The sequence below is a fragment of the Delphinapterus leucas genome, chromosome 8 (genome assembly GCF_059928025.1).
Source record: "Delphinapterus leucas isolate spDelLeu-1000000601 "Yukka" chromosome 8, BTC_Dleu_Yukka2, whole genome shotgun sequence".
Classification (NCBI taxonomy): domain Eukaryota; kingdom Metazoa; phylum Chordata; class Mammalia; order Artiodactyla; family Monodontidae; genus Delphinapterus; species Delphinapterus leucas.
The window spans coordinates 29257822-29272371 of NC_143136.1; the positions used below are offsets into that span (position 1 = coordinate 29257822).

The following is a 14550-nucleotide window of genomic DNA, read 5'->3' on the forward strand; positions in this document are numbered from 1 at the left end:
AGGGAGTTTGGGGAGGGTGTGTGCGTGTGTGTGCAAAGTTCACAGGAGCGGGTAGGGGGGTGAGTAAGAGCGGGTTGTAAAACAGGATTAATAACCCCTTGTCAGACCTTTCCCTGTTACTGTGTTTTTCAGTAATTTTGGTTTGAATGAAGGCTCTCTAGCCAATTAATGTTTATTTGTTTCCTTTGGCAAGACCCATTGGGGGAAGGGATGAGATTGGTGAATTTAAAATTTTTGTTTTGTTTTTGCATTTTGGAAGAAGAGGCAAGTAACGTGAGTGTGGGTTTTCAATGAAGGCTCCCCTGCCCACCCGCCCCCTCCCAGCCGCAATCCACCCCTTTAAGAGGCAGGAGGCAAGACATGGCCAGCTGGTGCCTTGAACTGACACAGGTGCAGAGGCAGTGGGGGGGTGGCGAGCCAAGAATAATTACAGGTTTCTGAACCATCGGGCCCCTCCTGACACAAGCGCTCATCGCAAAAACTGCTCTTTATGGAGAATTAATGGTGAAGCTGAGCAACTGTCAGGATCATTGTTCTTGCGAAGCATCACCCCTCAGGGGGGAGGCCTTCTCCCGAGTCCTTGGGCTCTCATGAGTTGCTGGAGCAGGGTGCCCTTCTTCTTGAGCAAGGACTGGTTGGCCCTCTCCCGCACAGTGATGGGCTTTTCCTTTGGGGGTGTCTCTTGTACATTCTTTTTCTTTTTTAAACCACACTCTCAGCCCAGATCTGGGTCTTTGCTCCAGTGTAGCATGATTTTTCCTTGACTATTAAGGCATGAATTTTATTTTGTCTATGAAAGTATAATAACTGAAGCAGAGACATCTAATGAAACTTATTTTCAAGCTCTAAAGTAACAAATGGGATTTCCTCCAGTGTGTGTCAAGCTAAATGGAGACTTAACTGGGAAGCAAGTTGATAGTGGACCCCAGCATGTTCTGTGATCTAGCTGTGATGAGCAGTGGTGTCTCTCCATGACTCAGAAGTTGACTTTAGTTATAGTTCAGTGGCCAACTGAGAGCGAGTGACTCTCCTTAAGGGCTGATGTAGGGTAGGTGCAGTAATTGTAGGTAGAGGCCAGAGTGATAGACTTCTCATTGGTGTGTTCTGAAAAGTAACATATGGAAGAAGAACCCTGAACCAAAATGGGATGGCCTCTCGTGCATGGGCCACCTTGTCCCTAGTGGACACTGAATTTTAAGGGTCACAGACAATGTGAAGGAGGAAAGAGCTCTTCCAGGTTGTTGGAGGCCTGGGAGACAAGGAGCACAAGACGTGGGCCCCAACTCTGCGCAGGTTACATGGCTGTAAAATTCGCCTTAACTCTTAATTCGGATTTGAGTTGTTTGGTGGTTGTTGGTTTGTTTGTTTTTAATGCGCTGCAACTAAGGAATCCTTGGGAGATGAAAGGGGTATTTGAGGCTGTCTATTTCAGAGACCTCACGCTCTCCCCAGGCCTTTAATTTTGTCTCCTTTCTCCCCAGCCTCCCCAAAGGAAAAATATACAACAAATATTTTCTTTGTATGTTGAAAATAGTTGGGGGAGGAGAAACACTGAAGGGGTTTTGGTAGAGATTTCCCAACTTTCATGTTTGTTTAGAATTCAGTTAATTTTCATAGCACTGTCTCTCAGAATTTACAGATTACTAGAGGGAAATACTTAATTTGGTTTCAGCTCCAGCAACCAGTCGATGTGAGAGACAGTGGGAAGGAATGGCATCCTACACTGGTTACAGTGCTGTGGTGGTTTTGCGGAGTTCAGCAGTTCTGACAGTGATGGGTAATACTGTTGTACCTCTGGGGTGTGCTGTTGATGTGGGTTCTTTTTTTTTTAACCTAATAGCTAAAAAACGCAGTAAGAGATTTTCACTTATACCATATACTTGCTCACCCACAATTTCTAGACAGAATTTATTCTCTCCTAACTTTCCACCCAAATATTTTCTGGCAGTGAAAGTCAAGAAAAAGTGAATGTTTGTTTAAAATCTATCTCTAGGTCTTACAAGTTTGATTCTTGTCACTGGTTCATACCTCCTCTCTGCTACGAGTTAGGTTCACTGTTACATTCTCCTCCTCAGAACTGCTTTGAAATGTCGAAACCCAGGAAGATGGGCAAAAAGTTGAGGTGCCTGTTATGTGAGGTTCTCCCATAGGCTTACTGAGTTTATCAATTATGGTGCTTCCTTTCCCTCCCCCAATCCCTCAGAAAAATTGGTACCAGAACTCTGGCCATGCTTTCAACTTCCTTTCCCATCTTTCAACTCTGACCTAATTTAAAAAGACTAGAAATGTGTCAGAACCATTACATCATACCATCCTTTGAAGGGGGAAAAAAAAAAAATCACAAAGTTCCCATAAATATCAATCTTTGCAATCCTACAGAGTTTTCAAGTTGGCTTGGAGTTAGAAGAATAAAGATTTTGCCAAAAAGTGTGAAGTGTGAACTTAGTTAATAATATGTTAGAAAGAATGAGTATTTTAGAAGATTGCTTTACAAAAGAAGCACAAATTACCCTACTGTCAGTAGCTTGTTTTGTGTCACTTTGAATTTCCATTCTGGGTTGTGTGTGAGTTTCAGAGCACAGAAAAGTAATTAAGCTTTGGGACACTCCCAGGAGAAAGGTAAGAGGTTCGTCTCCCTGTTTCTATACTTCAGACTCTTTGGGGACTGTGGCACCATGGTTAATAGCACGTGACAAAACCACACATAATAAATGTCAGGAAGGGGCTACCATGGGCAGCCAAGTGCAGTTCACCTGCGTGTGCAGTTACCTGGGTGAGCATTCTTTCTGGGAGCCAAAATTCACCCCTTCCTTGCTGGAAGCATCAGTAGGTCAAGGTCTGATCTCAGAAGAAGCATGACTTTGCAAGTTTCCATGAAGGAGATTGCTGTTATCTCCCCATATTTTTGCCTCTATGTTCTTTCCCCAATTTGTTTGATCTCTTTGTTCTTTTAACTCTTGGATCTTTTAAGTGAATGAAATAGGTGGAATACTTAGAATGAAGGGCAGCTGGCTAAAGGGAACAAATGACTGATAATTGATTACGAACATAGGTAGTAGTGTAGGTGGCACTTTATTTCAATGACTATATTATTCCAGAAAGAAATCATTAGCAAAATGCCATTTCTTTTATTTCTTCTATTTCTTTTTTGACTCACTAACTCAAGTATATGTGGATCCAAAGACTACAAATAACTACTCCTAGTGACACAGTTATTGAGTGGTGGCAAGAATATTGGACCAATGGCTTTGTCTTATGTTCTAATTAAAAGACAGAAAAAAAACCTAGAACTTTTTATGTTTTAAAAACATTTGGCTTTAAAGGGATGGCATTGAGGAGGCTGGACTAGAGTCTGCCCCAACCAAACATGGGTATAGTTTCAGTGGTGGTGATGGATGGGGGTTGTGAGGTAAGCTTATGTTTTAGAAAGTTCTTACAGTGCTACACCACTTCAAATACTTAGACATATCTCCCATCTGAGATAGCAAAGGTAGAATTTAGCTCTAAAAGATTATTTTTATTGTTTGAGACCTATGTGATTTAAACAATATGGTCATTGCTTTTAAGGAGATCATAATCTTAATAAACCAGACATGCTACCAATTTATGGACCCTTAGATTCATTTTGGAGACACAATTTAATTGTCCAGGATTGAGGAGGGTTGTCTTTCAACACTTGACAGCCAGCATATTTTCTTAACTCTGTGTTTCCTAAACCAGGCTTCCTGAAAGAGATAGACTTTATGCTGAACTTTGGATGAAAGAATGATTAGTGGGAGAGAAAATAAAAGATTGTGTCAAGCATATGGGCATGAGGGGAAGTTAAGGAGAGGAAAAATAGGTGAGGGAAACCCTTTAGGGGGAGGGTTTTAGGGGAAATGGCAAAAGCACCTGGAGATATTTGCAATCTTGACTGGCAATTTTCATGTAAATTATGATGAGATAAGGACAGGTTGAACAAGAGCCATTTGGTAACCTTGGCGTCATCATGCCCACATATGACCAAGTTTCTTACATATTTCTTGATCCTGTGAAAGTAACTACCTCTTGCCAACAGCAGGGAGATTTTGGTGAACTTAATTTGTCCTGCAAGACTTGGATTATCCTGTTTTCTGTCAAATTCTGCCTGTGGATCCTATCATAGAAGTAGCAGGTATGGCAGTTAACAGGTTTGAATTTTTTTCTTTTTTTAAAACTAGGTCTTGGATTATCATTTTAATAAGCATGTTTCAACAAGAAAGCTATGAAGAGAATGGAGAGTATTTTAAAATATTTCAGGGTGATCATTTCAAAACCAAATTCAGGTGATGTTTGTTAGGAAACTAGAAGAAGCCATGCATTTCGAAATTGAGATATCGGACAGCCTTCACAAAACTCATCTGTGACTCATAAATAATAAGAAAGTCACTTTGCAGTTGGGTGCGTTTCCTCCCCATTGCTGACGGTAGTGGATTTTTGAGAAGGTGGAGGCTGATCCAGTGGCTCAAGCCCTAAGTTGTATTGTTAGGTCAGGCTGAGGAAAGCCTCATTTCTCCAAGGTGAGGTACCAGACAGCCATGATTTATGCCATTAAATTGACATCTGCTGACTCCAATTTGGAGTTTGCTGGCTAGTGTCATTGGGACAGAGTAAATCTCTGGTTCTGGAGGACAAACAAACATTTGAACTCTGTATCGAAATTTGCAATCTGGAGACACTCCTAGTGTGCCGATGGGCATTTCTTCTCTCTCTCTCTCTCTGTCTCTCTGTCTCTCTCTCTCTCTCTCTCTCTCTTTTACAAGTATTTAGACTTATATTAAGTCGCAAAAATTGTACATAGAGTTCCTGTATACACTCTTTGCAGCTTCCCTTAATGTTACATAATCATAATACAAGTATCAGAACAAGAGATTAACCTTGATAAAATACCATTAACTAATTTATACACTTTATTTGAATTACATTATTTTTCCCACCGGTGTCCTTTTTCTCATCCAGGATCCAGGCAGGGATCCATTGCATTTAGTTGTCTTATCTCCTTAGTTTCCTGCAATCTGTGACAGCTTCTCCTTTGTTCCTCATGACCTTCATACTTTTAAAGAATACCGGCCAGTTATTTTGTAGAATGGCCCTCAGTTTGTATTGGTCTCATGTTTTCTCATGATTAGATTGAAGTTAGGTACTTCTGGCAAGAATGGCACAGAATAATGTTGTGCCCTTTTCAGCCTATCATGTCTGGGGAGCATGATATCGATATGCTGCAAAGTTTCATCATATGGTGAAGGTGGTGCATGCCAGGTTTCTCTACTGTAAAATTATTATTTTTGTCTTTGTACTTAATAAATGTCTTGTTGGGGGGGTGCTTTGAGACTAGGCAAATATCTTGTTTCTCATTATACCTTCATCTATTAATATTAACATCCATTGGTGATTCTTGCCTGTACTCATTACTACTTTGTTGTTTGACTAATGGTGGTTTTCTATTTCAATACTTCTATTTTCAATACTTCTCCGTTTATTAATTGTAATTTTACTATAAGTAGGAGCTGATCTATCTCCTCCATTTATTTATTTATTCAACCGTTTATTTATATCACTATGGATTCATGGATATTAATCGTATTCCATGGGTTAGAATCTGTTATCATTATTCATTTTTGTTGCTCATGTTGCCTAGATTTGGACTTTGAGAACTCCTTCAAGTTGGCTCATGAGTCTTTTTGACATGCCTCCATCACTTTATGAGCACTTCCTTACCTTCTGGTACGACAGTATATTCTAGTCTCACCTTTATTTTCTTTGCCTCAGCCTTTCAATCAACTGTTTCTCCAAGGCACTCTGGTTCCCTTTATTGGATGGTGATATTTAGAAACCAAGATCTTCATGCCAGGTGTGCTCACTGCTACTGGGGTGTCTTTGCTTGTAGACTCTTCTCATTGACGGAGCTAGGAAATACATGTATATATACACATACATGCATATACACATTTATTTCTATACATACCTCTGTGTGTATATGTATTAAAATCTCTGAGTAAATACTGATACCTTAAATTCCAATTAAACATCATAGGCGTTTCTTAAGGGAGTTCTTATAATTATTTTTCAAAAACATTGGCAATAAACTGTCTCTTTTGCTTGGAAATAATCTAACATTGAAATCCTCCTCCTCATTAACATTTTAATCTCCAACACTCCTGATGAGTTTCTGGTTGACAAAGTCTTCTTTTCTATCTAAGCTTCATCGCCAGCAAATATTACAAGAAGTAGGTTTCTCAAGACAAAAATATTCCATAATGATTTCAGAGGGCTACTCAGCACATTCTGATGGGTACTCATGCTTCTCTAACTCTCAGATGGAATAATAATGCCTTGTATTAGGATTGCAAGTGATAACCTCTCTTAAGTGGTCCAGATTTTCCCACGTTTAATGATGGGAAGTATCTCCATCCTTAGATAATTAGTGTGATCCATGTGTTCTGGGATTCAATCTGGGATTCAAACTAGGGCATACTGGGTAGGTTATTTTTGTTTGTTTTTTTTTGGTACGCGGGCCTCTCACTGTTGTGGCCTCTCCTGTTGCGGAGCCTCTCCGGACACGCAGCCTCAGTGGCCATGGCTCACGGGCCCAGCCGCTCCGCGGCATGTGGGATCTTCCCGGACCGGGGCACGAACCTGTGTCCCCTGCATCGGCAGGCGGACTCTCAACCACTGCGCCACCAGGGAAGCCCTGGGTAGGTTATTTTTTATCCTCCCTGAAGAGTGTGTAAATGCATTTAGAATATCTCAGTTCCTTAGAATCCCTTAGAGTATGAAGAGATCTGAGCTTCCTAATAATCACAACAATTTCTTAGTGACTTGATTCTGTGAGCTAAAAATATGTAAGATGACATGACATCCAAAAGCTCTATCCACAGACACTGGTGACTGTGAGTGTGAAATCGTCCTTGTGTGTGAGGCCGGGAAGGACCTCTTATAACCCATGATTCAGCTGATTTCTACCTGAAACATATCTGTGTCTCTATGGTCTGGTTCTGCTCTTTGGGCAAAGCTAAAGGAGTATTACAATTATGTTCTAGAAGACATGTATTAGTGGTCATTTCTAGGATTGCTAGCCTCAGCCTAGTCCAGGTTAGGGTCAGCAGGTGGCTTTTGTAGGGTGGAGTAGAATAGAATGATCAAAATAATAGTAAAAAGTTGATTTTATCTTTGTTTGATAGACATTATATACCTGATGGGTACCAGACACTGTACTTGGCAGATGATGGTTTAAAAAGGGAAGGGGAGGTTTCAGGGGTAATATCTTATAATTCAGAAGTGAATTGACTGGGGCTAACACTGAGGGTTTCAATATTGGAAAGAAGTAAATGATAATTTTTAGCAATGAGATGGAAAAATGAAAGGGAAAATCTCTGAAACATAGAATTCAGAAAAGGGGCAAATAAGGATAAGACAAATTCCTAGACCTGAGAAGGTGGTAGTACTTGTTTCGGATATAAAGTGGTGGGAAGCTACTCAGCAAGAGCTATTATTTAATCAATAAGCAAAATAGAATCAAACTTACTTTTCCAATAAGCTTTCCTTGATTAATACCTCCATAATATAGAGTACAGAATTCATTGTCCACTCATCCCCTAAGAACTTATCAACATACTTTATTGTTATGTTATTTGGTACCACTTTGCTTATAAATTCATGTAATTTTTAGCTTGTAATTGTTTATTCTGCACCTACATCACATGGATCTATCACTGTCTTCTTCTTCTAACATACAGAAAGCCTTGCACCTTGCTGTGAACACAGTAGTTGAGTGAACACTTGTGACATGAGGGTTGAATGAAGATTGGAACCATTCATTAGTTTATCCTATTAAAAATCAATAGTGAGACCCAAAGGTGATTCATTGTTAAAAATCTACTTTTCTTATTCAGTAATGCGGAGTTTTACCAGAAGGCTGATTAAAAACCAATCTTTTGAAATGTCACCAAAATAAAATCCTTGACAGATAACACAACTAGGTATATCATTAAAATAGATTCTTAACAGAATAAAAACCTAGAATCAGAACATTGGTTGAAAACGTAGAAGCTCTACAGAGGCAGTAAATTAGGAGCTAGTCACATTTTAAATTTGCCATCAGTGTTTTCTTTGTTGAAGCCCCAGAAATTAGAGCAAATTGAACTGATAGTATAAGTTAGCACAATGGTTTTCTACCAGATTCTGGAAGAGTAGGATTAAGTGAGGAGATCTTTTAGATTATAAACTTAAAATCTGCTTTGGCCATAATAGCGCTTCCCCCATCTTACAAAGACTTACATGCACCATGGATGAAGATTTGTTGAAACTCTGAACCTTTCTGTTTTTTTGGTTTCTTTTTCCTCACTTCTTTACCGGGTGAAAACTTTATATTGAAATAGATTGTGTCTTATCTGTACCAATTCAAATAGCTATGATTGAACTTATTTTTATCGTGGAGTCAGAGATGTCAAACTATTGTAATGGGACTCATGCTCCTTGCCACACAGTATGTAGCAATTGTATTTTGAATAACTTGCTGTAAACAATGGGGGTTTTGTCATGTGCATCAAAGGTTTTATACAAGGCGTTCTTTAGAACAGTGTCCATTCCTGCTGGTTAGGGAATCCATTCCCAAGGCAGGGCTTGCTGTTGGTTCAGCTCATGACTTAGTTTGGGTGGGCATGGTTTATTCTAAAGGGCAAGTTGGAAAATTGGCCTATTTTTGTGACTTGCTAAAGTCTATTTGAAAAATTAAGTTGGACTGTGGGGAGTCTTGATACGAAAATCTTGTCTGATTCTATTTGCTTCTTGCTTGCGTGGGAACTCCTAGGGAGGCTTAGAGCATCTCACCCTGAATTGGATTGTGGAGCATGAGACCATTTTAACATTAAATGTTCTCAGGGAACTTGATGGTGTGAGATAGCCCTTCTGGGCTTCTAGTTCCCCATTAACTATAGTAGTTGAACTCATATCATGTGACCCTTGTGAACCCTTCAGAAGTGTCCAGGGAGAAAATAACAAGGTCAGACCTTTCAACAAGAGAATTTCAGATACGAGCCATGAAACATTCTCTGTTCCTTCCTGTATCTTCTTCCTCAGCCTGTCAACATGTGGCCTCGTGGTGTTCTTTGCTTCTGATGGCTGTTTCTCTCCCTCCCTCCTTCCCCTCTGCAGACATGCCTTGAATTGGAACGCTACCTGCAGACGGAGCCCAGGAGGATCTCGGAGACCTTTGGTGAGGACTTAGACTGTTTCCTCCGTGCTTCTCCTCCCCCGTGCATTGAGGAAAGTTTCCGGCGCTTAGACCCCCTGCTGCTCCCTGTGGAAGCGACCATCTGTGAGAAGAGTTCGGCAGTGGACATTTTGCTCTCTCGGGACAAGTTGCTATCTGAGACCTGCCTCAGCCTCCAGCCAACCAGCTCTTCTCTAGACAGCTACACAGCCGTCAACCAGGCCCAGCTCAACGCAGTGACCTCATTAACGCCCCCCTCGTCCCCTGAGCTCAGCCGCCATCTGGTCAAAACCTCACAGACTCTCTCAGCCGTGGATGGCACAGTGACGTTGAAACTGGTGGCCAAGAAGGCTGCACTCAGCTCAGTAAAGGTGGGAGGGGTGGCAACAGCAGCGGCAGCCGTGGCGGCAGCTGGGACAGTTAAGAGTGGACAGAGCGACAGTGAACAAGGAGGGGTAGGGGCTGAGGCATGCCCCGAAAACAAGAAGAGGGTTCACCGCTGTCAGTTTAACGGGTGCCGGAAAGTTTATACAAAAAGCTCCCACTTAAAGGCCCACCAGAGGACTCACACAGGTAGTGGTACAAGTTGACCGCACGTGGTTTCTTCTTTTTCCTCCTTTAGCCTCATGGTGGGAAGGGCTTCTCTCTGTTCCGAGAAGTGGCATCCATGCCAACTAGGAGGTGCAGAGAGGCAGGTGGGCCTGGGTGGGGAAGCAGGCGACTCACTCGTTACCTTAGGATCTCCAGGTGTCCTGAGCACAGGACATGGGTTTGTCACTCACTGGCTCGGAGACACTTTCAGAGGCAATAATTCTACAACCATGGTGTAGAATCAGACACTACTGAGGATGCCTGAACAGGGGCTCTGCTGGTGTGACTCACAACCGTACGTGATATGTGCACTTGTCACTTTCCTGGTACTTTTCATTGTTTTATCAGTGTAGTTTTGCAGTTTGGATCAACAGTGGAATCCGAGGAGGTACATTTGAAATTCACAATTGAGCAAGGTAGCCAAGGTGTCCCTATTCACTCTTTTTCCAGCATCCCTGATTTTTCATCAAAGTCACCAACAGCAGGAGGGTTTCAGAGTTCATTAGAGGTGATCATTCTATAATTAATTGGCATCTCCTCTTTTGCATTGTTCTGTGGCGCATGCTTTACGGAGAGATGGCAGAATTGCCTTTGAATGAGCTTCTTACTGAGAAGTTGCTAAAGTGATTACATTGCTATGTGTGTGGTAAGGGCGCTGGGGACCGGTGGGGACTGTATATTTTCCTCAGGACTTCTGTGGTGACTCCCAGGAATCATGTTGATCTTGGGAGCGATGGGATAATTTGGTAGAGGGGGGTTTGCAGAGAAAAGAGTGAGATTAGCATATTCCTTGAATCTGGTCTTTGTTCTCTGGTTTGAGTTGGAAGCTTAGGGCTGGCGTCTCTTCTTGGGGTTAGCATCGTAGGAGCAATTGCTATCATTGGGGTTTTTTTAATGAGTCCCTGACAGTGTATTGCTGGTATGGTTTTTGCATACTGCGTGCACAGTACAAGCTGAACAGGGAAAAGCTCCGAAAGTATAAACAGCAGAATCAGAGTGTTGTCAGGGAGAAATAGGGGATTGGATCTAGGCTAGGAGATGTGTTGGTGAGTTCTTTTCGGGCTCACTGCCTGTCTTCCAGGTACTCTGTGGTGGTTTGTGGGCTGTGTCACCAAGGAAGTGTACAGTGCAAAGTTCATTGGAAACCTGGGTTCTATTCCAGTGCTATTACTAACTAGCTTTGTGACCTTGAGCACATCGCTTTACCTCGCTGGCGGCCTCATTTTCCACATCTGCCAAACAATCTGGATCTTAAGGCCCCTCTCAGCTTTAATCTTCTGGGGGGAGGGGGTCTGTGAAATGTCTTTGTGCAGGACAGAGAAGCTTCCCTGAGGTAGGAGTGCATAATGTGTGACTAGAAGCCGTCACCACCGCGAACCTGGAAGGTACTCCCACGGGGGGATGAGCACGGACGTTGCTTCTTCACACCACAGGATTTAGGCATGCTCTCCTCTAACTCCGAACTCACTTTCCCTTCTGCCCTTGCTTGGTTCATGGGAAGGTCCCCTAAGGTAACTTTTGAACCTGTGGCTCAGGTTCAGGTGCCACTCAGGGTTCCCACTGGAGATTGGGTTCAAGTCCTCTGGTCCACATACATCAAGGCGAAAGCTTCCTGCTATTTTCAGCTTTTTTTTTTTCCTCTCTCTGATATTGTCCTGGAGGTCGTTTTTATTTATATGTCTTTCTTTCTCAAGTCAATGAGTAAAGTAACGAGAAGACATTGCAGTGCTCCCAGGCTTCAGCCATGACTCATCTCCTGTTCCCTGCAGGAAACCAGAGAAGGCAGGATGAGGCAAGAAGGTTGAGCATTGTTGGGGGTGTGGAATTCATGCTTATGAGCACATTTTTTCATTACTGACGTGAGACAGGCTATGTCCTGCCTAGTATGAGACTGGACGGCTCTGGGGAAGCGGAGAGTCTTTTTTGGGGGTGAGTCCAGAGCATTTTCTTCTTTTTCCTATCCCCTCTTTCCAATGGATGTGTTAGAAGGATAACTCTGAGGAGTGATGCATATTTTGTGCTTTGGGTATTCTCTGTTCAGAGTGATTATCAAGGTGGAGCTCATTATGTTTCCCAGCACCTGCAACCTCTTGCCTTATAGCGAATTAAAGTGGAAAGACTCCTCCCCGTGGGGAATTTACCCAAGAAGGCACCATGCATTATTAGAAAGGCAGTACCGCAGGGTGGTTAAGAGCAGGGCTTTGCAGTCAGGGAGACTTGGGTTTGAATTCTAGCTCTACAACTTCCTAGATTTATGACCTGGATACATGATGTATCTTCCCTGAGCCTCAATTTCCTCATCTGTAAAATAGGGATAATTTACCTCCTAGATTGTTTTGAAGATTAAATGAGTAAACATGTAAAATACTTGGCAGATGGTAAGAGCTCATTAAGGATAGTCATAGGGTTGGTTATAGTTGTGACTATTGCCGATGATCTTGATTAGCAGTGATTTTGTGCAAAAACAGCTTTATGTAAACTAGAAATAAACCACTTAAAGTTAAATGCCACCAAAGAACAAGAAGCTTTTCTTTCCTCACTTCTATAATTTCAGTGTAGGGGTGATGATACAAGGACATTACTCATGGAGGGTGAAATTGGACATGCAGGCCTTGGCCCATTGAAGTTGGCAGTAATGTAGAGCATGACTTTCCTAAAACAACACAGGAAGCAATGGCCTTGCACCCTCCAGAAGCATTTTGCCAGTAAAACCTTCTGCAGAGACAAGCATGGAGGGAAAAGTAGGTGCTTTGAGAAAGAGAAAGGATAGGAGGGGAGGTAGAAAGGATAGGAGGGGAGGTAGAAAGGATAGGAAGGATAGGAGGGGAGGCAGAAGTGGAGATGGGGGATTAGGAGAGGGAATCTGAATTAATTTGGATGAAATGGATGAGAATCGGAAGTATTTATTTGGAATTGGTGTGAAGGGGGCACATGGGGAACTGAAAAAAACAAAAGTGATAATTTATGTGGTGTGTATGAACTAAGAATAATGAAAAAAGCATGAAGGATGGAATCAAATTAAGTGCAAACATATCAAGGAAGTAGACTAGTAAAAAGCTTGAGGGCAAAGGTATACGGTGATGGGAATTCAGGTTGGAGACGAGTCTGCTGCTAGAAGTGAATGGAGTAGGAAGAGCCGCTGACCAAGTGTTGAAATGAAGTTTAAAAAAATTGGCTCTGGGGCTTCCCTGGTGGCGAAGTGGTTGAGAGTCCGCCTGCCAATGCAGGGGACGTGGGTTCGTGCCCCGGTCCGGGAAGATCCCACATGCCGCGGAGCGGCTGGGCCCGTGAGCCATGGCTGAAGGGCTCTGGTTGGATTCAGGCAAGCTGTTTTAACACAGGGCTCACTTTAATTCAGTGAAAATATTTTCTTATCCTTCAGCTGGGGAAGTGTTCTGGGACATAAAGAGAGAGAGAGAGAGAGAGAAAACCATCCAGGAGAAAGAGGGAAAATATTGGCATTTTGTTCTCTAGAGTTATATATATGATCTATCTCTTCTATATGGTAATATGTTGAAAAAGAGATGCTTGCAAATGTGAAATAAAATGTGTGGGTCTCTGTCTATGCATAAAGAAAGACAATACGTTGTTGGTAACATGGACTTCCTTGCATTGAAGAATTTTTAAAAGTGTTATCCATTTAATCTTTATACAGATAGGATTTACTGAGCTGGAAAAGATATGCTTCTTCTTCTTTTTTTTTTTTTCCTTCTGTGTCTGTTTTTTGAGGATGCTGAATCCTTCAAACTTTTTGCCCTGGAGGATGTTAGGCAGTGAGGTGGCTTTTCTTTTTTTCAGGTAGCAGATGTTCAAGTTGGTAGCTAGGGCACAAATACTGGTTGCCCAAGGAGGTGAAGTGAGGGATGGGGGAGCCAGGCTGGGGGTTGCAGAAGATGAGGCAGGGACTGGGACAAAAGGAATATTGTGAAGTAGCAGAATCTTAGTGAAAGGAAGCATATAAAAATGGACATATGGTTTATTCATTGGGAAGAGCACTTAGTGCTGGCATGAGCGTAAAAATGTCCTTTAGCAGCCAAGCCATTACAGACCTTTCTCTCCCACTCTGTTTTCTGGTCTTTGTATAATATATTTTTCTTTCTCAATAAGTCAACCATTATGTTCATAGTTTTATTCATCTTCTTGGAGACAGCTAAATAATTCTTATATTTTGACACAGGGGAATCTCTCACTTTCAATTAAAAAAACCCACTTTATTATGCTTATTTTCAGCAAAAATCAATTTGTTAAAATGTTAGTAGTTTCTATTCAAAATGAGAAAGAATAATATTCCACATTTCTTCTTGATCTCTGCTGAGTAGGAAAGGAAGAAAGTCTGTGATTGAAATGGTGCTTTGTGTTAAGTGAGCAGACTTTTCTAATATGGAAATTCATATAAAAGCATGTCCACATTTACACTATTAAGATGAGTCAGGTTGGTAAAGTCTGGACAAAGGCCAGCAATGAAGTCTTTGGTTGTTGGTCACAGAAGAGGGAGAAAAGAGGCCACGTCCTCTCTTGTGCTACTTGGAGAGCTCTCTATAGACTGGGGTTGCTTTAGCCTAATCCATGGGTGGTGATAGGACATTCTAGATTTTGCACTGAAAAATATAAAAGTATGCTTTCTAAGTGAAAAGATAAAACAAACGTGCAATTTACTTAGCATTCTATATCTGCTTTGGGGTGGTCATAATGAATCAAGATGTGGCACAATCTCTAAGTTTAATTAGGAT

At 41.8% G+C, this 14550-nt stretch overlaps 1 protein-coding gene across 12 annotated transcripts in view; it reads left to right on the forward strand.

Annotated features, from left to right (window-relative positions):
- KLF7 (KLF transcription factor 7) overlaps positions 1–14550 on the forward strand; it is a 116749-nt gene that overhangs the window by 32456 nt on the left and 69743 nt on the right. For 8 of the 12 annotated variants that reach the window (XR_016394026.1, XR_016394027.1, XR_016394028.1 and 5 more), the window contains one exon: positions 9172–9805. Coding sequence is in view for 6 of the 12 variants with exons in the window: in XM_089916463.1 (XP_089772589.1) it covers positions 9172–9805 (634 nt within the window). In the remaining 6 variants the exon portion in view is untranslated. The remainder of the gene's footprint in view (positions 1–9171; positions 9806–14550) is intronic. The other 4 variants (XR_016394031.1, XM_022567523.2, XM_089916465.1 and 1 more) reach the window with 1 other exon arrangement.